A 23727-nucleotide genomic window follows, 5' to 3' on the forward strand; every position below is an offset into this window, starting at 1 on the left:
AGCCCCAAAATAGCCCTTGTTGCATTAGATCTCTCTCATACTGATTAAGCCAGTTCTTGCATATTGCCTGGATTAAGGAGGACAGATCATCCAGAAAGACTTATTAATTGAGGAGATGGCTTGCTTGGAAAGGTAAATGGATTTTCACATTAACAACTATCTTCTGTTAGAAGATTAAAGACAATATATTCCCTTTCTGAGCTGAGCACATTTGTAATTTTAGCTGATATCTATTTAGCATTGTGCTTTTCACAACCGATGTGAGAGATACATATGACTGGTACTGTTACTTCATTCTCTAGATAAGAAACTGGCCATTTACTATGTGCCAGGCACAGGGCTAAGCACCATGAATCTATTAATTTATTCACTTTGTGGTCATACTTCCAGTGATTGGTTGATCTGGAATTTGGATCCAGGCCTTCTGACTCCATATGTCATGACACTTCCACACTCTCAGGTGAAGGGTGTAGAATTCAGTAGTCCCCAATCTTTTTGACACCAGGAACCAGTTTTGTGGAAGACAGTTTTTCCACATACTAAGGCAGGGGAGGGGGATGGTTTCAGGATGATTCAAGCACATTATATTTATTGTGCACTTTATTTCTATTATTAATACATTAGCTCCACCTCAAATCATCAGACATTAGACCCCAGAAGTTGGGGACCCCAGATGTAGCTGGAGATGATGGAGGTAATGATGATAATAGTGACTATCTCAAGCTGTGGAAGAATCTTTAAGCTTACTTCATATAAAGGAACTGAGTTCACGCTTTGCCATTTACTTAAACACATGAGTTTAATCTCAAGATTCATCCTTGTCTGTAGTTTTTATAGTTTAACACATAGGAATTATTTGAATGTATATAGTTATGTATATTCAACTAAATATAACTATAACACAGTGATACTTTGTTATATAGGGGAATCTTGTCCACAGTAACCAGTGATAAATACTAAGGGAAAACTTGAGTTTCAGGAATGTAAACTCCTTCCCATCTTGAAAATCATATGTGTTCAATCTCTTTAGTTTTTATTACATTAATGCAGTTTCATTGAAACTAAAAATTGTGTGTTCTTTGAATTATTCAGGTCGTTTCCGACAGCTAGAAATACTGGATCACGTGGCCAGCGCTTTCTCATCTTTGCTGAACAATATTAACATCCTGCAGAACAAAGCTGAAGAGGAAGATGAAGGAAAAGGTGTGCAAAGAACCTCAGTGAGTGAAGCCAAAGAACATAGAAGAAGAATAGGTGAACTTTTTAGAAAAGGTTCAAAGCAGAACATTGGAAAGGATTATAACCTGGGAGCATCAGAGTCACTGAAGACAACAGACAAACTTTCTATCACCTCTACAGACACAAGGGAGTGTGGAGCACAGGTACCAGCTGTGACAAAGAAATGTGCCCAAAGTCATTTGTCTCCTTCAGCAGAGCATTGGTCTCCTCAAGCCTGTGACAGCTTGACACCTCATCATCCTCCCCAGGCTCTTCTGAGCAAACAGTGGCTTCAGTCATCCATGCTGAGCAAGCAGGCTCCTCCTTCCTGTGTGGCTGAGGGGTCAGTCAAGGACAGAACTCGAAAGGAGAATTCAATGCAGACTAATAAACTCAAGAGCTTGTCCCGTCTTTCAGGCAAAGCACCAGACTCCTTCGAAATGGAAGAGGTCAGTGTGCTCAACGTCTAAGTGAAATAACTCTCACCATGGCATCTTTCGCCTTCCAGCCCTCGCGTAACCCTTTCATCTTTCAGCCCCTCAGCAGTACATGCTGTCACTCCAAACTTCTATTTGGTCTAAGACGTTTAAGGTCATTTTTGTTGCTTCAGTCAGAACTCAACTAGCATGAAACCAGCCTTTGCTATCTCCCATTTGTTTTCCTTTTCTTGCTCAAAACTGAATTCACAGGTTATTTTTGACTTTACTTTTCCTCAGTGTCTTATTATGTGTCTCAGTATGCTTTTATCTGCTCTCTAGCTTTCCATGTTTCACCTTCTTTGAAGGTCAGTTCAACTACTTCCCACTTGGCGAAGCTTGCCCACCAATCCTCCTCTGTATTCTCGTAGCCTTGGCAGGGAGAGCTTGTCACAGTAAATATTCTGTGTGTGTGTAGGGGGGTGGGGGGGTGGTGTTGATGACATCTCCCCTGTTGGACTAAAAGCTCCTTCAGGACCAGGTTTTATTCTCAAGAGAATATGTCTTAAAAATACTTCCTCTGCAATGCCTACTGCAGAGCCTTGGACGAAACAAGTAGGGACTTGGGTTTAATAGTATTTTGTTTGCTTGCTTTGGGATTTAATGACACTGACATAGCTTGACTCCCATTTCACACATACTCTTTGCCTCTTCATCCCATATTCATTCACACATGCTAATTTTCATCATTTAGATGGCCTATCCAAATATACTTCTAAGTCTTTTTACAAATAGATAAACATTTTCACTCACTTCTCTGATCTTTAATAATTACAAAGAAAGTAGAGAAGAGAAAATCTTCCCCACGTTTCCATGTAAATTGTTTGGAAGTGGGGTAGAATATTTATATGCCAGTCCTAAGGTCAGGCCAGTTTTCTTCAAGCCCTCCAAGTATGAGACACTCTACATGCGAGCCCATAACACATGATGGTCTGGGGCACAGACTCTGCCCTCAGGGAAGCCACAGTGCCAGGCAGGGACACCGAAACCAATAACATGGTAGGGGTGGAGATAGCTCTATCACCAAAGCAACAAGTTTGAACCAGCCATGGGGCAGAGACAATCAACAAAACTGTAGGATGTTGAAAACTGATGATAACTTTAAAAGAAGACTGAGTTAGGTGAATGAATATGCCTATTGGTAGGTCTCCCCATCCCACAAAGAGATAAAAATTGCCTTGGTTTATAACTGTTAATGATCCGAGGATCTATTTATATTTTTGCATGTATACGTCTTATGTCAAAATTATTTTAAGAGCCTTAAAATATTAATTTCATTTAAAAACAGTAGCAGAGAGACTTCCCTGGTGGTTGAGTGGTTAAGACATCACCTTCCAATGTAGGAAATATGGGTTTGATCACTGGTTGGGGAACTAAGATCCCATATGCCTCATGGCCACAAAACCAAAACATAATATGGTAATATGGTAACAAATTCAATAAAGACTTTAAAAATGGCCCGCATCAAAAAAACTTAAAAAAACAAAAAAAAACACGTAGCATAAAAATGAGTACAAATTATAAACAGAAAGAAAAACAAAGCTTTGGTCAAATGCCTTAATTTGAGTATAAATGGAGATGGCTCAAAAAAGAGTGTATTGTTTTATTCCATCTTGCAAAACTTATTTAAGTACAAAGCTAATAGTTAAATTACTGTAAAGAAAATCAAGACAGTCTGCAAGTTGTTAGTCAGTCTGTTGCCTATTTTGTAGGATCTAAACAGGAAATTTCACCAAACTCCAGCCTCTTGACAAGTCCCATTAGACTCTACTGTCTCCTTCCTAAGTTTCTTCTGCTTCAGACAAGGTTGACTTTGAAAAAGCCAAAATTCATTGTATGTTATCTAATGTGAGAGTACAGGCAGAAATGAATACCATCGTAGTCAACGTAAAGAACTAAGAAAAGAATGTTGGTCCCTGCATGACATACTTTCAAATATTCATTTATGACAATTATGACAATTATTCAAGGAAAAGATATATATATAGATACAGTTATGAGTATATATAGGCATAGGAAGGAAGAACACATTAAGACACTAAAAAAAGCCTAAATTAAAAAAAAAGCTCACATATTTTTTGGTACATAGCGGGAACTTCGTAAACATTTGTAGATGAGTAAAATTAATATTAGAAGTACTTGATAATATTTATTTAGTCTATGAGTGGCTTCTGTATAAAGACAGAATATCCTCTTGAACTTTGAAGCCAACTTTGTTTTTGATGTTTCTTTAATATTTACCCAGATTTGTGTAAAAGGATGTAGGTATATGTAAAGCAGAGAGAGCCTTCAAATTGATATTTAAAAACTCTCATTTGAATTTTGTTTTCTTTAAAAATATATTTAAAATACTACATCTTCATCTCACAGGCTGGGGAAAAAATATTTGTTTTACTCAATACCAATATATGATTAAATGAAGCTTGGGTAGATTGTAGCTTAAACAGGAGCTAATGCCAGATTTAATAGTCATTTTTAATGGCAAATTTAAAAATCTAATTATGAAAAATGTGTGCAAAATTGGCAGATTTTCATGGCATTTAAAACATGAGCCAATGTACTTAAATATCTACCTCTCAGAATTTCAACTCTGATTAGCCAAATTGCCTCCAGATCAATCTTTGATGTTTTCATTAAAGTACTACTAGAGACTGAATATGGCAATATTTGGCTCACTTCTCAAAATTATGATTCCAACAAAGTTGTACATAGATGATTTTAATGCAAAAATCAACATATTTTTGTGTTTAATTTAACCTAAACTAAGTCTGTTCCTTTCTTTTTTGATTCCCAAATATATGAAAAGAATTCAATACTTATGAAACTTCTGTAATTGTAGACTCTCTTAGGGTGCTTCTTTGTATCTGCAATATAACATCCTTAACCTTCCCTCTTACTTATATACAAGGATCCTTCTCTCTGGAACTAATGTATGAGAATGTTACCCATATTATTAAATAATGCCAGTCAGCATCTTATTTAGATGGGAAATGTTTCCAAAGTAATCATCATTTCTTTGTTTTACTATTAGTAAGTTTGGCCCTGGTGGAATGACCCAGGAATATACCTGGTTTCCACTTTAAATTATTGGGACTTTTTTTGGTTCTTTTATTTAATAGATGAATAGATACTTTACATTGCACTAAGTGGATTTTTCTCCAGGGTAATGCTCACAGTAAAAATATTTTCTTATACTGAAAAATGTACGTGGTACACACTGGTTTGAGTTACAAAACCAACAAAAATAGTGGTAAGAAGTATGTCTACTCAGTTACAAGTGTAAAGTAACTTCTCTGAAAAAAAGATATGAAAGATTAAAACAGAGGGAATAAATATTTCTTCTTACATTGCTGAGCCATTTCCTCATGTCCTCTGTTTATTTGTGGGTTAAAGGTAATTTTTGGCCAGGTGTACCACAATGTTTAAAAGGTTCATATCATTTGATTTAGCCCTCAATATTCATAAATCAATACCATATAAATAATACGAAATGTAGAAATAGATTTTAGTTGCTAAGTCATGTAGAACTGTTTTGCGACCCCCATGGACTGTCCCCCACCAGTCTCCTCTGTTCATGGAATTTTCCAGGCAAGAATACTGGAGTTGGTTGCTACTTCCTTCTCCAAGAGATCTTCCAGACCTAGGGATTGAACCCATGGCTTTTATGTCTCTGCATTAGCAGATAGATTAGATTTAAGTACAAGGATACTCATCTCAGCCGCATTTCTGTTTTCAAAATTCAGAAAATATTCCATCATTAAGAGAAACATTAAGTAAATCAATGTACCTTCAAAATATAGCCTATTGTGTACTCATTAAAGATGGTATTTTCAAAGAAATTTTATGATATGAGGGGAAAATACCCTTCCAAGTTTTGAATGAAAAAATTTGAGTAAATTACTCTATCCAGAATAAATGTAGTAAAAGAAAGCCTGCAAAGATACACTCCAAGATATTGACACTAAACCTTTTTTACCTTCTTTGACTTTTTATATTTATCAAGTTTCAGTATTGAGCTGTTATTGTTTTTAAAGAAGTAGCTATTATTTAGTTTTAACAATGATTTATTCTCATTAAAGAGTAGTATTCATTAATTTCTAAAAAGAATTTTTAAAATAAATTCAACCCTGTTAATTTGGAAATCAGATTTTCTTTTAGCTTTCTAAGATTTACATAGCAACTGAATTATGAATTTCCTAAATTGCTCTCCACAAATTTACCAAGTTGTAAATAAATCCCTTAGAAAGCTAAAATTAAATATGGGAAATAACTTGCTTTCTCCAAATATAGTTAATGCTCTTTATGAGCCAAAAAAAAAAAAAAAGCTTCCTAGGTTAATAGTAATAATATTATAAAAGTTTAGCTCAAATGTCACATCTCCAGGCAGGGTCTCTATTCCTCCCACCCAGACATAATCTTTCCCTTTCCCTTTTTTTTTCTTTTGAATAAGGCTTTAAAATTTTATTGACATAAGAGGCCTGATTGAATGGAGTAATGTATTCTGTAGCTATCAATGCGAAAACATTGTAAACATGCAAGTGATTCCCAAACTGATTTGAACATTTATCCTAATTTCAATTATTTACTTCTTTTTTAACATTTGGCCAAGCATGAGGGATCTCATTTTCCTGGCCAGGGATGGAACCCACACCTCCTGCAGTGGAAGTGCAGAGTCTTAACCGCTGGACCACCTGGGAGACCCTCCTTTCCCTCATCTTATGTCCTTTAGTTCTTCAAATTTTTGGCATGAGTGCCTTGTACATGCCACTTGCCTGCAGCAGACTGTTAGCTTTTTGAAGTCAGAGATCATGTTTAATCCTCTTAGTAGGAGCCAGTCGATATTCATGATATATTGATTAAATAGATTAAGTGAATTTATTATGAAAGCATTTCTAATAAGGTTGATACATTTTGGTATCTCAGGTCCAGAGCTTTGAAGAAGAGACCAGCAGTCCTCTCGACATGACTTCAGGAACTGCAGGTAAGACTTCATCAAGGTGTACAATTTCATCTTTCAGAAAGAAAATGTAATGAACTAGTACTCAACTTTCTTAATATGTAGAGCTTAAATTATGTTTAGGAGATGCGATACCTACTATTACTACTACTTGTACCTGGTACTATTAAACACCTACTAGCAATGAATATGGAGAAGGCAATGGCAACCCACTCCAGTACTCTTGCCTGGAAAATCCCATGGGCAGAGGAGCCTGGTGGGCTGCAGTCCATGGGGTCACTAAGAGTAGGACACGACTGAGCAACTTCACTTTCGCTTTTCACTTTCATGCATTGGAGAAGGAAATGGCAACCCACTCCAGTGTTCTTGCCTGGAGAATCCCAGGGATGGGGGAGCCTGGTGGGCTGCCGTCTGTGGGGTCGCACAGAGTCAGACACGACTGAAGCGACTTAGCAGCAGCAGCAGCAATGCATATGTACATGTAAATTTCACAATAATTACTATGGAAATGTTCGATATTTCTGGTGCTGATATAGTTTGTGTTCTGTCAAACAAAAACACTATATGACCTGAATAGGCTAATGGAATGGATTTCACACAGAACTGAGACTGAGTGAATACGTTCTTATTCCTACTGACAGTTGCTTGCTGTTGCACAAGACATACCAATTTAGTGGACCTTAGTTTTTCCATCTGTGGCAAAGACAGAAGTGCAGATAATTTGTAAGTTCTCTGCTGGCACTTATAATCTAAATTAAGTGATTCTATGGCCATCATATTAAACTCAATGCAAACAAGTTGCCTAGATGTAACCTTCCAAGTCATCTCTTGGACTGATGTTATGTCATCCCAAACAACAGAGTAGGAAGTCTCTCTACTGCTGGGTCTTATGCTGCCATTCAGCCATCACTATGATTCAGCATTTCCATGATCCTATAGCAGAGCTAAAAGTAGACAGGGTTTAGTGAAGCAAAATAAAGCAGATGAAGCTCGTGCGTTTCCTGGAAGAAAATATGCAAATTTTAAATTTAATTCAGTGTGGTGTCAAACACATCTTTTTCATTACAAAGTGTATGTATGGGCCTCATTTTGCTAAATGCTGTTTAGAAATTATGCATTAGTAATTATAGGGTCCTGCTGATTACATAAATTGTTATCCTGCTCTTCGAAGTAATTACCACCTAACCTACATTGAGGTTTATAAGACAGAAATAAGCATCTGTTTTCCATCTAATTGAATGATTCTCAGTGAAGCTGGAGGTCCTCTTGCTGATAAGAACTGCCTTCCTTGACATTCAATTAAGAGGTCCGCTGATATCATGTAAGTCACCTCAGTCATTCCGAAAAATGATTCGGAAAGTTAGGCAAAAGTGCTAATATATATTTAATCTCAGATTCAGAGACAAATTAAGATGGTTGAAGGTTAACCTAATGGAGAAAATATGAATTCTAGTAAAGCAAATGTGATTTTATTACTTTCAAAATCAGTGTTGTTAACCCAAGAAAAATAGGACTGAGACGAAATAAGTAAAACTAAGTTGATTAATGGGGAAAGGGGAAACTATTACTTTGAGATATATATATATATATATATATATATGAATGGATTATATGTACATAAATTGTATATGCACATGTTATATATATATATATATATATATATATATATTTGCACATATGAAATAATGAATATTGAACCAAAGTTCAAAAGATGACTTTACACAAAAGATGAAGGCACATGGATTGTTTGACCAATAGGATGTGGAAGTGATGCTGTGCCTCTTCCAAGCATATCCTTTAACCCATCTGACTGCCTCCTGGCTCTTGAGATACCTGCTCTTGGAACAATTCTTCTGAGAACCTGGTCCTCATATTGTGTGAAAAGTGCAACACTGGGTATGCCACGTGTGTGACCACTTTGAATGAGTATCCTTGTGAATACACCATCCTTGTTGCCCAGTCCAATCAGACTTTCAAATGACTCCAGCCCAGATTCTATCTGACTGCAGCTGCCTGAGACAATCCAAACAACAAATGCATAGCTGAGCTGAATCAGTCCATGGAACTGTGAAAGTAATAAATAATAAATTGTAGTTTTAAGCCACAGATGTGAAAGTGAAAATGTTTGTCCCTCAGTTGTGACCGGCTCTTTGTGACCCCTTGGATGGTAGCTCATCAGACTCCTCTGTCCACGGAATTCTCCAGGCAAGAATACTGGAGTGGGTTGCCATTTCCTTCTCCAGGGGATCTTCCTGACCCAGGGACTGAACCTGGGGCTCCCGCATTGCAGGCAGGTTCTTTACTGTCTGGGCCAACAGGGAAGCAACAATAAATTGTAGTTTTAAGCCACACAGATACACACAAATAGATGAAGGAATGTAATGAACTCTTCAAATACCTTTAGCACTTAGTTTAAAGACATTTTATACTTTATCTATTCATGTACAATGCTCTGAACATTAGCAGAAAAAGTGTATTTAAGCATTTCCCTAAATAAGTGAGCAAAATTTCTTCTTATGAAAGGTTAGGACCCAAGGCCACAAACGCACCATCCTCCCTTTATCACTGAAAAATTATCACTGGAATGACAAAGAATATAAATATAAGAAGGAAACAAATAACAGTGTGATTATAAAATTGAGAACAAAATCAATCATTCATATTCTAGAATCCTTGAAGAGTTTGTTTGAGATATATTGTGAGTGAAGTTGCAGACGAATCTATATCAAGAGTTCACCTAGGTTTTAAAGAGTTAAGTGTACTTGTTATGGTCATAATTTTCAAAAGAATCTAAGTTAACTTTCACATTAGGCAAAGTATACCTTTCCTGTCACTTTTTAATATCAGCAAACACAGAAAAATTACCACAATATCTAGTAGTTCACAATTACAGGCTATTTCAAGAAATGCCCACAAATGAAAGAATGACTACAAAGAAGAATTTCTCAGAAATGACTATCCTCAGTGAGATGTATGAAGACACTGCTTCTATGTAAGAGAACAGCCTCTTGTAAGTAACCATTCCTTTCAGGTAAAATACACAGTGTCTGATTCTGTTTTTGATCATGACTAAGTCACCCCCAATGGCCAACCCTCCCACAGATAACTGAATGCTCACCACAACAACCTAAAGTCACTGAAGAGTGACCAAAAGCAGGCAGACTGTGCAGAAGACTTCAACACTTGGGATAAAAGAATGCCACTGAGTGAATTTCCTGTTTTGGTTTTTGGTTTTTGTTTTTTTTAACTCATTTAGCCTAAAGCAAAAGCTAATTTACACCACTCTAAAAATTTTTATATAAATTATCAGTCATACTAGCTAGAAAAATCAGAAGACAGAGTTGAGGGCAATAACAAAAGCTGGAAAGTGAGGGGAGAAATCCCAGGAAAGAGAGAGTCTAGAGGACAATCTTCAGAGTCTGAGTAAGAAATCTACTCACATCGCTGCTGCTGCTGCCGCTAAGTCACTTCAGTTGGGTCCGACTCTGTGCGACCCCATAGACGGCAGCCCACCAGGCTTGCCCTGGGATTCTCCAGGCAAGAACACTGGAGTGGGTTGCCATTTCCCTCTCCATTGCAGGAAAGTGAAAAGAGAAAGTGAAGTCGCTCAGTCGTGTCCGACTCCTAGTGACCCCATGGACTGTAGCCTACCAGGCTCCTCCATCCAGTCAAACTAAAGATGCGTGAGGAAGACTTTAAGAATCTCAGCTAAAGCTAAAAGAGTGAAATGACATTTCCAATTGGACTTTGATTCTAGCCAGTTTTCCTGACTGCTAAAACATCATATCATTTACAATACCTGGGTACAATAAAAAATTACTGGAAAATATAAGAAAAAAATAAGAAAATATAACTTACACTAAAGAAATAGGCAATTAACGGAGACAAACTGTGAGAAAACCAAGATGTTGGAATCAGCAGAAAAAGTATCTTAAAGAGCTTATTCTAATCATGCTGAAGGATGCAAAGAAAAAATATGCTCACAATTAATGAACCAAGAGAAAATCTAAAAAGCAAAATAGAAATTATATTAAAAATGAAATGGAAATCCTATAAGTGAAATCTATAATTTCTGAAATACAAAGCTTAGTGGATGGGCTTAACAGCTGATGAGCTTTATTTTAAATGAGAAAATAAAGACTTGAGAACTTCATACCAATAGAAAGTATCCAATAAACTGAAGAACGAGAGAAAAAAAGACATTAAAAATTACATGAAAAAAAATTATCTGAGTCTTAGGAGCCTGTAGGACAACATCAAAAGTTCAAACATACATGAAATTGCAGTCAGAGAAGGAGAGAATGGAGAGAACTGGGCCGGAATAAAATCTGAAGAAGTAATTACGGAAAATTTCCCAAATTCACTCAAAGATTCACATTTACAGATTCAAGAAGCTCAGCAATTCCCAAGTATGAAAAGTACCCAGAAAACTATACTTAGTGTCAAAATTATAATGAGAAAATATTCAAACAGGGACATAAAAATTATATGGTGTATATAAGGGAATAAAATTTGAGTGACTGAAAACTTTTCATTAGAAATGATGGAGACCAACAGGCAGTAACTGTCAACCAGATTCTGTACATAGCAAAAATGTCCTTCAGGAAGGAAAATAAAGATAAAAGAAATTTTAGAAAAAGAAAACTAACATTATCAGCATACCTGTACAGTAAACAATGCTAAAGGAAGCTCTTCAGACTAATGATAGACAGTGAACTGTGATGTTTATACCAAACACCAACATAATACCTATGACAATTTTAGCTTGGAGGATGGAGAGGCTAATAAATGGATCAATACAGCTCAGGGTTTTTACATCTTATGTGAAATGGTACAATGTTAAATTTAAGTACACTGTAAATTTGAGGTTATAAAGTAACCATTAAAAAATATAAAGCAAAATGCTAATAGAAAAATTAAAATATAATTCAAAAAATACAATGAAGACAGTAGGTGACAGATTGAATACTAGAGAAAAATAGCTGAATAAAAAGTAGGAGACATGTGTGGGAAATTATTTAAGAATCAAGTGGAAAAATGGAATGGATATAATAAACAAAATGTCAAGGAAGACAGATCCAAGGAGTATATTATATAGACGTAACAGGTGGTTAGAATTGGACTCCTCCCGTCTTAGTTTTGACTGAGGTTCTAAAAAAGATAGATATCAGATACAAAGTCAGTATATGACAAATTTGTATATTCAACTGTCTAAGGAAATTGTAGGACCCAGTTACACAGCTCATGAACCCATCGTGTATTTTAAGAGGGGCCAAGTCACAGAGAGAGAGAAAAGACTGCTGAAGATACTTCACTGGGGAACAGTAAGGCCCAGCTGTGTGCCCTTCCATCATCTGGAGGAGAACGAGAGATGCTACTCTGAGTATCAAGAGCAAGAGACCCCTGAAGGAGACCACTCACAGAGCAATTTCATTAAATTTAAGGAAAACAGTCACAGTGTGACCGGGGCCGTCCTGGGTATTTCACATGCATTACATCTTTTAATTCTCAAAATAACCACTGAGTTGGGCATTATTACTACTTCTAAATATTAGATGAAGAAACTGTAAGACAGAGATGTTAAGTATCTTTCCATAGCCCCATAGTAAAAAGGAGTTCCAGGTTTCAAATTCAGGTCAGCTAGTCCCAGAGTCTGTACTCTTAAATACTGTACCATACAACTTTGAAATGACTCCTCTGAGGTTGGAAGACACATGGTTGGTGCATGAGAATAATAACACAGGCTGTAAAATGGATTGTGACTTGAGGCTGAAAGCTGCTCAGGAACCAGTCAAGAAGGCAAGAGGAGAGTTGACCAGAATATTTTCTCAATTTTAAGATGAACAATTTTTCATTGAAATCAAGATATATTTTACAATTGATGGCAGGTCATAATTTAATTGTCAGATGGCTCTTTTTCTTTTTGAGTCATATATAAATAATAGAAGTCTTAAAATGAATGGTATCTAATACCACTTGGTGGCAATGGGCGTAGAGAAAAGTAAATGCCACCTGGCCAAACTACAGACTCTGCAGTGAATCATGTTTACACAGCCACAACAGTATAAATGCTGTGGATCGGTTTTCGGCTTTGAGAATCAACAAATAGGCAAACATGAGGCTTAATTCTGGCACATAACAAGTTGGAAATATCAAACTGAACATTTTGAAGGTAGGATTATATCTGTTGGGAAGTGATCAATGAAAAGTCTGAAGACAACGTGAAGGAAAGAATACGGACTTTCCTCCAAAAAGAAAACAGATGGTACCTAACCTAGGTGACCGAGAAGTGGTTTCTATAAACATACGAGCAAGCTTAAAACCAGCAATGAATGGTGCCAAATTCTAGGTTTAGAAATTTTAGGGAGAAATTGTCACTCTCAGGACTGCAAGGGCAGGGGAAGGAGTAGTGACTAAAACCTGGGACAAAGAGTTACATAGAAAGCTGTGGCTTTTTGTAGAGGGAGGCAACCAAACCATGGGTGACCCAGGAGGAAGGCAGGAGGAAAAAGAAACATTCCAGACTCCTTCCCTTGCCGTTCTTCCATCTCCGGGGCCAACTCAAGATGATACCAGGCATCAAGGAAGCTCATTGATTCAGTCCATGTGGGCCACACAGAGTAGGGTGGACAAGAAAAGATACTACATCTGGGGAAGCAAATAGAAAACATTAAGTGCACTAATGTCTCTACCTTAAGTAGAAATCTGGCAAGATACTGAATAAAGCTGACAGACTGAGCAAGGAAAATTTAGACAGGTGATAGGCGGATAGATACTTACATACGGCGTGGAGTAGCAGTGTAAATTAGCTAAGCCGTATTGTTTATAGTGGAATCAGAAGGACTTGGATTCAAATTCTACCCATTTCCCTGCTTAAAATGGCTAACCTAAAGCAAGTCAGTCAAACTCCATGCTTCAATTTCCTTAAAAGCAAAATAACAGCAATATAATTTACAGAGGTATCGTGAAGATCAAATGAGTTAATTCATGTGAGGGAATTGGAATATGTTAAGCATTCAATAATATGTTATTGAAAATGAGTCAAAAATAGAGATGAAGTATATTATTTAGGAATAAACTGTAACAAGAAGAATCACACATAGAAAGTGTTAAAAGCAATTAACCTTTGGGGAATTTCATTATATGGTTTTTGGTACTATCTGATGTTTTTAATGTGTGAGTCATGTCTGTGTGCTTAATTGCTCAGTCGTGTCTGACTCTGTGACCCCATGGATTGCAGCTCGCTAGTTTCCTCTGGTTCGTGGGGATTCCCCAGGCAAGAATACTGGAGTGAGTTGCTATCCCTTCCTCCAGGAGATCTTCCCAACACAGGGATCAAACGCAGGTCTCCCACACTGCAGGTGAACTCTGAGCCACCAGGGAAGCCCAAGAATACTGGAGTGGGTAGCCTATCCCTTCTCCAAGGGATCTTCCCAACCCAGGAATCGAACTGGGGTCTCCTGCATTGAAGGTGCATTCTTTATTAGTTGAGCTAACAGGGAAGCCAATGTGCAAGTCATACTTTAAATAAACCAAGTACACAAATGAAATGAGAACACCTAAATATCACAGTGAAATGTGTGAAGTACAAAGATAAGCTAGAGAAAGGGGTTATCCACAAATTCTCAGACAGAAAAATACACATTACTTACAAAGTAAAAAATTTCTGTGACATTAGCACGCTAAATGATAGATGATAATAAACTAATATACATTTAATTTAGAAGCTGAAAAATGTGAACCTATTTTTTATGCCCATTCGTATGTTTTTCTATATGCAGGGGCAACATAAAGTCATTTTCAAAGGACGGCTTCCCTGCTAGGACAATGTTCTAACTGATTAAGATGTTACTCAGAATAATATACTCTATAATAATTCACATAGAGTACGGAAAAAATAAACTCAAGTTAAAACCAACTAAGCGTACCAAGTTAATTATTGTTAAATTTTTGGAAAGAAAAAAATTACAAAGTAACTTGGGCTAAAAATAAAATCTACAATAATGATTAGCTTAAATTCTATTTTGATTACAAAAAACTACTGGGAAAGGTTGAAAATAGGATAAAAGAGAAATAAAGACAAATACTATCAAGGTTTATAATATTAAAATCTAATAAAGTATACATCAAGGTAAGAAAGAATTAAAAAGAGGATTTTAAAAATTAACCAAAATTATAAACCTCACTTAAGATTTAACAGTAATGAATCATTACATATCAAATAATTAACATATAATATATAAAGACTGATTTTATGAATTTGTGAAAAACCCCTATAAATCAGTTAGAACAACAATAAAATCATAGGTTAATAAGGGAAGGAAATAAATAGGACATTCAAGGCAGAAATATACAAGCTCCATAAAAATGGTAAAACATTATCAATGTCTCCTGTAAGTAAATAAATACAAATTTAATCAATAATGATAACATGTGTTTCACCTATCATATTAGCATATATTAATACTTAAAGACTTGCTGGGTTTCCCGGGTAGCTCATTTGTAAAGAATCTGCCTGCCAATGCAGGAGATGTGAGTAAGACCCCTGTTCCAGGAAGATCCCCTGGAGAAGGAAACGGCATTCTACCCCAGTATTCTTGCCTAGAGAATCCCATAGACAGAGGAACCTGACGCGCTACAGTGCATGGAGTTGCAAAAGAGTTGGATATGACTTAGCAACTAAATAACAGCAAAGATTTATCAATGCCTAATGATAGTAAAAATTTAAAGCAAACACTCAATGATGGTTGAAAGTTAAAGTGTCATTATTTAGAGTATAATCTGTTCATGTTGCACAGTTTTAAATGTATGTAACTTTCAGGTGACTATTATAGTATAGTTCTGAAGCTTGACCTACCAATAGACTCAAATGTACACACAAGGAGTTTTACTATAAAACTGTTCATGAGAACAAACAACTAGAGGCAGCCTAAATGCTGAAAATACGTTTGCATTAAATAACTATTATACATCCTTTGTTAAAATCTATTCAGATAGTGTTTTATTTAATGAGGCATGTGTTTATGTGTTGATACGGAGAGGTCTCTGAGATATACAGTTGCTAAAGGAGGGGGGAAGATATGTGCAGAAGAGTCTATATAAATACTTCTTTGTATTAGGACAATGTCTATTTCTATTGAGGGAGCAGAGCTTGTGCGGGATGCTCCTGGAGGAATGTGTGAGGGACTGCTAATGGCAGTACCTTACCAGAAGGAAAACTAACATGCTTTAAATTAATTGGCATCTTCTATTATGTTACCATGTGCATATGCTATTTTCATAACACTACTTAGCAAAAGAACTGTGCAACACTATAGGAAATTGACACAATAAAAATGGGAGATTTTGTTTTAACAAAAATTATATATATTAAGGTGTACAGCATGATAATTTGATGCATTTGTACGTGTGAAATAATTCCTATAGTCAAGGTAATTAATATATCATCTCTTCACATAAATAACTTTGTGGGGGGGGTACTGAATGAACCTGAAATCTCTCTTAGCAAATTTCTAATATTCAATATAGTATTATTGATGATAGTCATCAGGCTGTACCTTAGATCTCTAAACTTACTCCTCCAACATAACTGCAGTTTTGGACTGACCAACATTTCCACTCAAATTGAGAGATTTTAATATTCTCATCTTTTAAGGTCAAGCATGGAATAAAATATGATGAAAAAGATATTAACATAATTTATAATAAGCACTTAATAGAAAAATATTTAATTAAATATTCTTTTCCAATGTTCTTAGACTATTTATTAAGGTATCTAACAAATAGTTATATATTTGTTAGATATCTATGGGGGCTTCTCTTGTAGCTCAGTTGGTAAAGACTCTTCCTGAAATGCAGGAGACCTGGGTTTGATTCCTGGGTTGGGAAGATCCCCTGGAGAAGAAAATGGCAACCCACTCCAGCATTCTTGCCTGGAGAATCCCATGAACAGAGGAGCCTGGCAGGCTACAGTCCATGGAGTCTCAGGAGTCGGACACCATCTAGGGACCGAACCACCACCAGCATCTAACAAATCGTATGCCAAGATTATTTCATTGATATCATATATACACACATACTCACAAATGATGTATAGACCACTACCATAGATGTAAATGCAGTAATGTTTTATTCAATAATAAAAGTATAAGTAACACTTTTCTCCTCCAAACAAACAAAATTCCAGATCCAAGACTTGGGGTCTGAGTCCTCCATCTCAAAGAACAGTACAGAAAATGAAAAGTTAAAACTATAAATTCAGATCATTTGAATAATAATGAAGAACATTTCATATAAAATTGGAGAATTGGAACAGAAGCACTGATCTGAGGCTAATTCATAGTACTAATTGCTTTCACAATCAAACGAGAAAAAAATAAAAGTAAGCATTTGTCTCTAGATATAATCATAGAAACAATCAGGTAAATATAATTAGAGATTAATGGACAGGTAGAAATGAATAATGTGAGAAGCAAAAAACAAATGATTTGATAAGTGAAATCCAAGCACTAGTTTTAGTTTTTGTAGGGGGAAAAGAAAAAAGCAACGTGGTCAAAAAAATAAAAGAGAATAATGTATACAAACAAAATTAAATAAAGTAAAATTAGAGGAAAGACACATGATCGCTGATATAAAAAATTAACTGTGTAATATGCAAACCTGTTTCTAAATTATGAAGATACACAGGTACTACTAGTGAGACTAAAACCAGAGATAATTAACAAGGATGATATTTTAGAAGAAATATATTTATATCATTAACTTTTATACTAGTATTATTTACCAATATTTATGAATATATATATATGTATATATATATATATATATATATATATATATACATACACACACATTTGGGTTTCCCTGGTGGCTCAGACAGTAAAGAATCTGCCTGCAATGCAGGAGACCTGGGTTCAATCCCTAGGTCAGGAAGATCCCTGAGAAGGGAATGGCTACCCACTCTAGTATTCTTGCCTGGAGAATTCCATGGTAGCCTGGTGGGCTATATTTCATGGGGACGCAAAGAGCTGGACATGACAGAGCAATTAACACTTTCACTTTTCATATATAAAATTAACAAAATAACCTAGCTACATAAACACTATATAAAGAGAAACAAAAATAATGTTTATCAAAAAGTACCTGAGAATGGCCATTAACAGCAATGCTAGAAAAAAAAAAAATTATGTGACCAGACTCAATTTTCTGAGCAGCCATTGCTCTTTATATATAAAGAGCAGTTCAGATAATGTAAACATTTATAAATCTTTCTAGTTCTTTACAGATGTTTTAAAAATCTAATATCAAAATATGACTAAAATAATTCACAAAATTGATCAATTTCACCTGTGAATATAGATACAAAATATTTTAATAACATAATGATGACTTAAGTTCAATAAAATATAAAAGAATACCAGTCCTTGAACAACTCCCTTTTCTTCCAAGTTTTCTGTAGTGTTTCAGCAATAAAAACTAATATAGCTTATCATTGACTACTATAATAAATTATAAAAATAAATGTTACAACTTGATGAAAAACATGTATGTTTATCAAATATTTCATTCTATCAACAGAAATTTCAGATAGATGAAATTTAAGATAGACAATTAAATGCAAAAAAAGAAAAGCAAATTGTGAAAGGGCTAGAAGGAATTCCATGGTGTCCAGTGGTTAGGGCTCTGAGCTTCCATTACAAGAGGCACAACTCTGACCCCTGGTTAGAGAACTAAGATCCCACATGCCCCATAACACAGCCAATAAATAAATAAATAAATTTTGAAAAAATAAAAGGGTTACACATAAATATAGATGAATATTTATATAATTTGAAATAGAGGATGATTTTTAAAGCTTCGCTTAATGGAATATTGGGATTAACATATGTACACTGTGTTCAGTTGCTTGTCATGTCCAACTTTTTGCGACCCCATGGACTGCAGCCTGTCAGGCCCCTCTGTCCACGGGATTTTTCCAGGCAAGAATATTGGAGTAGGTTGCCATGCCCTCCTTCAGGGGATTTTCCCGACCCAGGAATCAAACTTGCATCTCCTGCATCTCCTGCATCTCCTGCATCTCCTGCATTGCAAAAGGGTTCTTTACCACTGAGTCACAGGCTGCCACTGCTGCTAAGTCACTTTAGTCGTGTCTGACTCTGTGCGACCCCATAGACGGCAGCCCAACTGGCTCCTCTGTCCCTGGGATTCTTCAGGGAAGAATACTGGAGTGGATTGCCATTTCCTTCTCCAATGCATGCACGCATGCATGCAAAGTCGCTTCAGTCGTGTCCAACTCCATGAGACCCTATGAACAACCGCCCACCAAGCTCCTCCATCCACAGGATTCTCTAGGCAAGAATACTGGAGTGGGTTGCCGTTTCATTCTCCACAGGGGAAGCCCATATATACACCACTCTGTATAAAACAGATAACTAATAAAAACCTATTGTTTAACACAGGAAACTCTGCTTGATGTGTGGTGGCCTAAATGGAAAGGAAATCTAAAAAAGGGTGGATATATGTATACATATACCTAATTCATTTTTCTGTACAGCAGAAACAAACATAACAGTGTAAAGCAACTATATGCCAATAAAAATTTTAAATAAATTAATTAATTAGAAAATTTTTATTTTACTTAAAATATAAGAACAATTAAATTAAAATTTTTTTCTGCCCAAAATGAAAACCTATATGTGAAAAACAACCTTAAAAAATGTAAAGGTAAATGACAAGCTGGGAATATATTTTCATCATAAAGAAAAAAGATTGTGATTTTTTGCTATGTAAATATTATTATATATCAAACATCCAACAATAATATCTTGCCATAAATTTAAAGATGGACCATCATCAGTAAAGCCACTTAGAGCATATTCTATTAACAGTTACAAAAAAAATTAATAATCTCAAAATATGCAGGGAAGAAAATAATAAAATGTAAAAGTAATTAATTATTAAGTATCAGAGCAAAGAAATAAAAACCCTTTGCAAGGGAAGGGAAGTTTCTTAACCTAAGGTTATCTGTGAAATCTTGATAGCAAATATCAATCCTAACAAAGAAATCTTAGAAGAAATTTCACTAAACCAGGAACAAAATCTGTTAATATTGCTTTTATTCAACATTGAACTAAAAGTCAAAGCAGAATGACAACACTATGAGATAAGTAGTGTATAAACTTAAAAACTCTTCACACTTGCAGGCAAGATGACTGCCTATATAGAAATCTCAAGGGAATAGATAGATATATTAGTAGAATAATAAGATTTATCAAGCTTATTGAATTCTAGAGCAAAATGCAAAAATCAGTATTATTTCCATGCATCAGCAATAACCAAAGGAAACCATTAAAGAAAAAAAAAGAATTTCTTTCATAATTTTGACAAAAGCAATAAACCTATAAAAGTGCCTTGGAATATATCTAAATGAAGATTCAGAATATTTATTAAAATTATAATTTATTACCATATTTCATAAGAAAGACATAAATAAAAACAGTTATGTTCATGAATGGGAAAATTCAATGTCATAAATGAACTCTTTACCAATTAATCTAGAAATGCAACACAGCTTCAATAAAATTTCTGATAGGGCTTTTGTAGGTAGGACTTGCAAAGTTGTCCTAAAGTTCATATGTACCAGTAAAGGGCCAAGAAAAGCTAAGATAATTATGAGGATCATGGAGGATGAATTTGCCCTACTAGAAATCAAGAGATTTACTACATAGGGCTTCCCTGATAGCTCAGTTGGTAAAGAATCTGCCTGCAACGCAGGAGACCCCAGTTCAATTCCTGGGTCAGGAAGTCCACTGGAGAAGGGATAGGCTGCCCGTTCCAGTATTAGGCTTCCCTTGTGGCTCAGCTGGTAAAGAATCCACCCACGATGCAGGGATCTGGGTTCGATCCCTGGGTTGGGAAGATCCCTTGGAGAAGGGAAAGACTATATTCTGGCCTGGAGAATTCCATGAACTGCATAGTCCATGAGGTCATAAAGAGCCAGACACGACTGAACAACTTTCACTTTCACAATTGTAATTGTCTATGTGCCATTGCTAAAATAAAATGAATGACCAACAGAACAGATCAGAAACAGATCCGACCCCTACATACATAGAAATAATAAGTCAGAGAGAACATTTCAAAATCAGTGGGGAAAGGATGAACATGAATTGGCCATTTATATGGAAAAGATAGAAAATTAAACCCTTGACTTGCCTTGGCTTGCCTCATACACAAAGATAAATCCCAAGTAGAACAAAGGTCTAACTGTGAAAGACAAAACTTTGGTACTTACAGAAAAACTTACAGAAGAAAATACAGAGGGTTACATTTATGACCTCACAATAAGAAACAATTTCTTAACAGGACACTCAAAAAGTATTCACTGTATCACCCTATAAATAGAAATATTGACAATGCTTCCTTATAATTACTAATATTGGTTCACCACAGATAGCAAAACCAAAGTTCAAAGACCAGTCATTAAGTAGAAGTTATTTGCAATTTATATACAACAAAATATTCATTTCCAGATTTAATAATGTCTAAAAGTCAATAAGAAAAAGGCAAATGACTAAACAAAAATGGACAAAGCATAGAGATACATATTTACAGAAAACTCGGCCAATAGAGAAGAAAAAATGCTTATCCCATTATAATCAGGAGTAGATAAATTTAAGTAAGATATGTTTTTAGATCCAAAATATTGGCAAAATTTTTAGATTTTGATACTACCAAATGTTGGTAAGTCTGTAGAGAAAGGGGAGGACATACTACCAGTGAGATTATAAATTGGTACAACCATTTTGCAAAGCAGTTTTCCAAACAGTTTAGCAAAATCTAGTAAAGTTTAAGATACAGAATCTCTGATTCATCCATTCCATTTTTAGTAGATGCCTGAGAGTGATCTTCACATATATGCAGAAGAATGAAGGTATAAGAATATATTTTTTTTGGCAACACGAATAATGAGAAACTGAAAATGTAAGGGCAATCAAATCTATAACAAGAATGTTAAAAGTAATATAGTCATATAGTACAATAATACACAGCAGTGATAATAAACAAGCTAAGTTATCCACATGGGAAAATATCACAAATATAAGGTGGAGGCAAACAAATCACAATTGGCTGTATAAATACATAAAAAAATATAGTGACCTTAATGACATTTGTTATGTATTAGTGCATTTAAAGTTAAAGCATAAAAAATATGCGAGGAAAAATATAAACACCAAATTCAGGATCCTAGTTAATTGGGAAGCAAAGAAGGACTGAGGAAATGGAATCAGGACAAGATAAATCCAGGGCTTCCACTTTATCAGTGGTGTTTCCTTTAAGAGAAAAATCTTGATGAAAATGAAAGAGGTGAGTGAAAAAGTTGGCTTAAAGTTCAACATTCAGAAAACTAAGATCATGGCATCCGGTCCCATCACTTCATGGCAAATAGATGGAGAAACAGTGGAACAGTGTCTGACTTTATTTTTCTGGGCTCCAAAATCACTGAAGATGGTGATTGCAGCAATGAAATTAAAAGACACTTACTCCTTGGAAGGAAAGTTATGACCAACCTAGACAGCATATTAAAAAGCAGAGACATTACTTTGCCAACAAAGGTCCATCTAGTCAAGGCTATGGTTTTTCCAGTAGTCATGTATGGATGTGAAAGGTGGACTATAAAGAAAGCTGAGTGCCGAAGAATTAATGCTTTTGAACTGTGGTGTTGGAGAAGACTCTTAAGAGTCCCTTGGACTGCAAAGAGATCCAACCAGTCCATCCTAGAGGAGATCAGTCCTGGCTGTTCATTGGAAGGACTGATGCTGAAGCTGAAGCTCCAATATGTGAAGCCACATGATGCAAAGAGCTGACTCATTGGAAAAAACCCTCATGCTGGGAAAGGTTGAGGGCAGGAGGAGAAGGGGACAACAGAGGATGATATGGTTGGAGAGCATCATCGACTCGATGGACATTTGGGTGGACTCTGGGAGTTGGTGACTGACAGGGAGGCCTGGCGTGCTGCGGTTCATGGGGTCGCAAAGGGTCAGGCACGATTGAGCGACTGAACTAACTGACTGACTAGAGTATGAATAACTATGGAAAAATGTTACACTTTAATAGAGCTGATGGCTGGTTACAAGGAATAGACATTTGGTGTGTTATTTTTTTAACCCCTCATGTTTGAAATAGTTCCCAATGTGAGAAAATTTAACAAAAACCAAAGATGGGATTTCCTTGGTGGCACAGTGAACAAGAATCTGCCTGCCAATCAGGGGACACAGGATCAGGCCCTGGAGTGGGAATATTCCACATACCATGGAGCAACTAAGCCCATGCCCAACAAGTACTGAGCCCAAGTGCTGCAACTACTAAAGCCCCAGAGCCTAGAGCCTGTGCTCTGCAACAAGAGAAGCCACTACCGGGAGAAGCCCACACACCCTAATGAAGAGAAGCCCCTGCTTGCCGCAACTAGAGAAAGCCCAAGCAAAGCAGCAAAGACCCAGCAGCCACCAAAAGTAATTAATTAATTAATTTTTTAAAAACCTAAAGCTGTCAGTAGGAATTTTATTAGACAAAATAATGTAAAGGAAGCCATTTTCAACCTCAGTAGTTGTTTAAGAAATAAAAATTTAAATTACACTAAAATAGACATGTATGGTCCTTCCCAACTGAGAGTTGGACTATAAAGAAAGCTGAGCACCAAAGAATTGATGCTTCTGAACTGTGGTGTTGGAGAAGACTCTTGAGAGTCCCTTGGACTGCAAGGAGATCCAACCGGTCCATCCTAAAGATCAGTCCTGGGTGTTCATTGGAAGGACTGATGTTGAAGCTGAAACTCCAATACTCTGGCCACCTGATGCGAAGAGCTGACTCACTGGAAAAGACCCTGATGCTGGGAAAGATTGAGGGCAGGAGGAGAAGAGGACGACAGAGGATGAGATGGTTGGATGGCATCACCAACTCAATGGACATGGGTTTGGGTAAACTGTGGGAGTTGGTGATAGACAGGGAGGCCTGGTGTGTTCATGGGACCACAAAGAGTTGGACATGACTGAGCAACTGAATTGAACTTAACTGAAC

At 36.1% G+C, this 23727-nt stretch overlaps 1 protein-coding gene across 2 annotated transcripts in view; it reads left to right on the forward strand.

Annotated features, from left to right (window-relative positions):
- ITPRID1 (ITPR interacting domain containing 1) overlaps positions 1-23727 on the forward strand; it is a 116498-nt gene that overhangs the window by 52955 nt on the left and 39816 nt on the right. For both annotated transcript variants that reach the window (XM_070468219.1, XM_070468216.1), the window contains exons 9-10: positions 1093-1667; positions 6618-6675. In XM_070468219.1, coding sequence (XP_070324320.1) covers positions 1093-1667; positions 6618-6675 — 633 coding nt within the window. The remainder of the gene's footprint in view (positions 1-1092; positions 1668-6617; positions 6676-23727) is intronic.

This window comes from Odocoileus virginianus, chromosome 1, assembly GCF_023699985.2.
Source record: "Odocoileus virginianus isolate 20LAN1187 ecotype Illinois chromosome 1, Ovbor_1.2, whole genome shotgun sequence".
Lineage (NCBI taxonomy): Eukaryota > Metazoa > Chordata > Mammalia > Artiodactyla > Cervidae > Odocoileus > Odocoileus virginianus.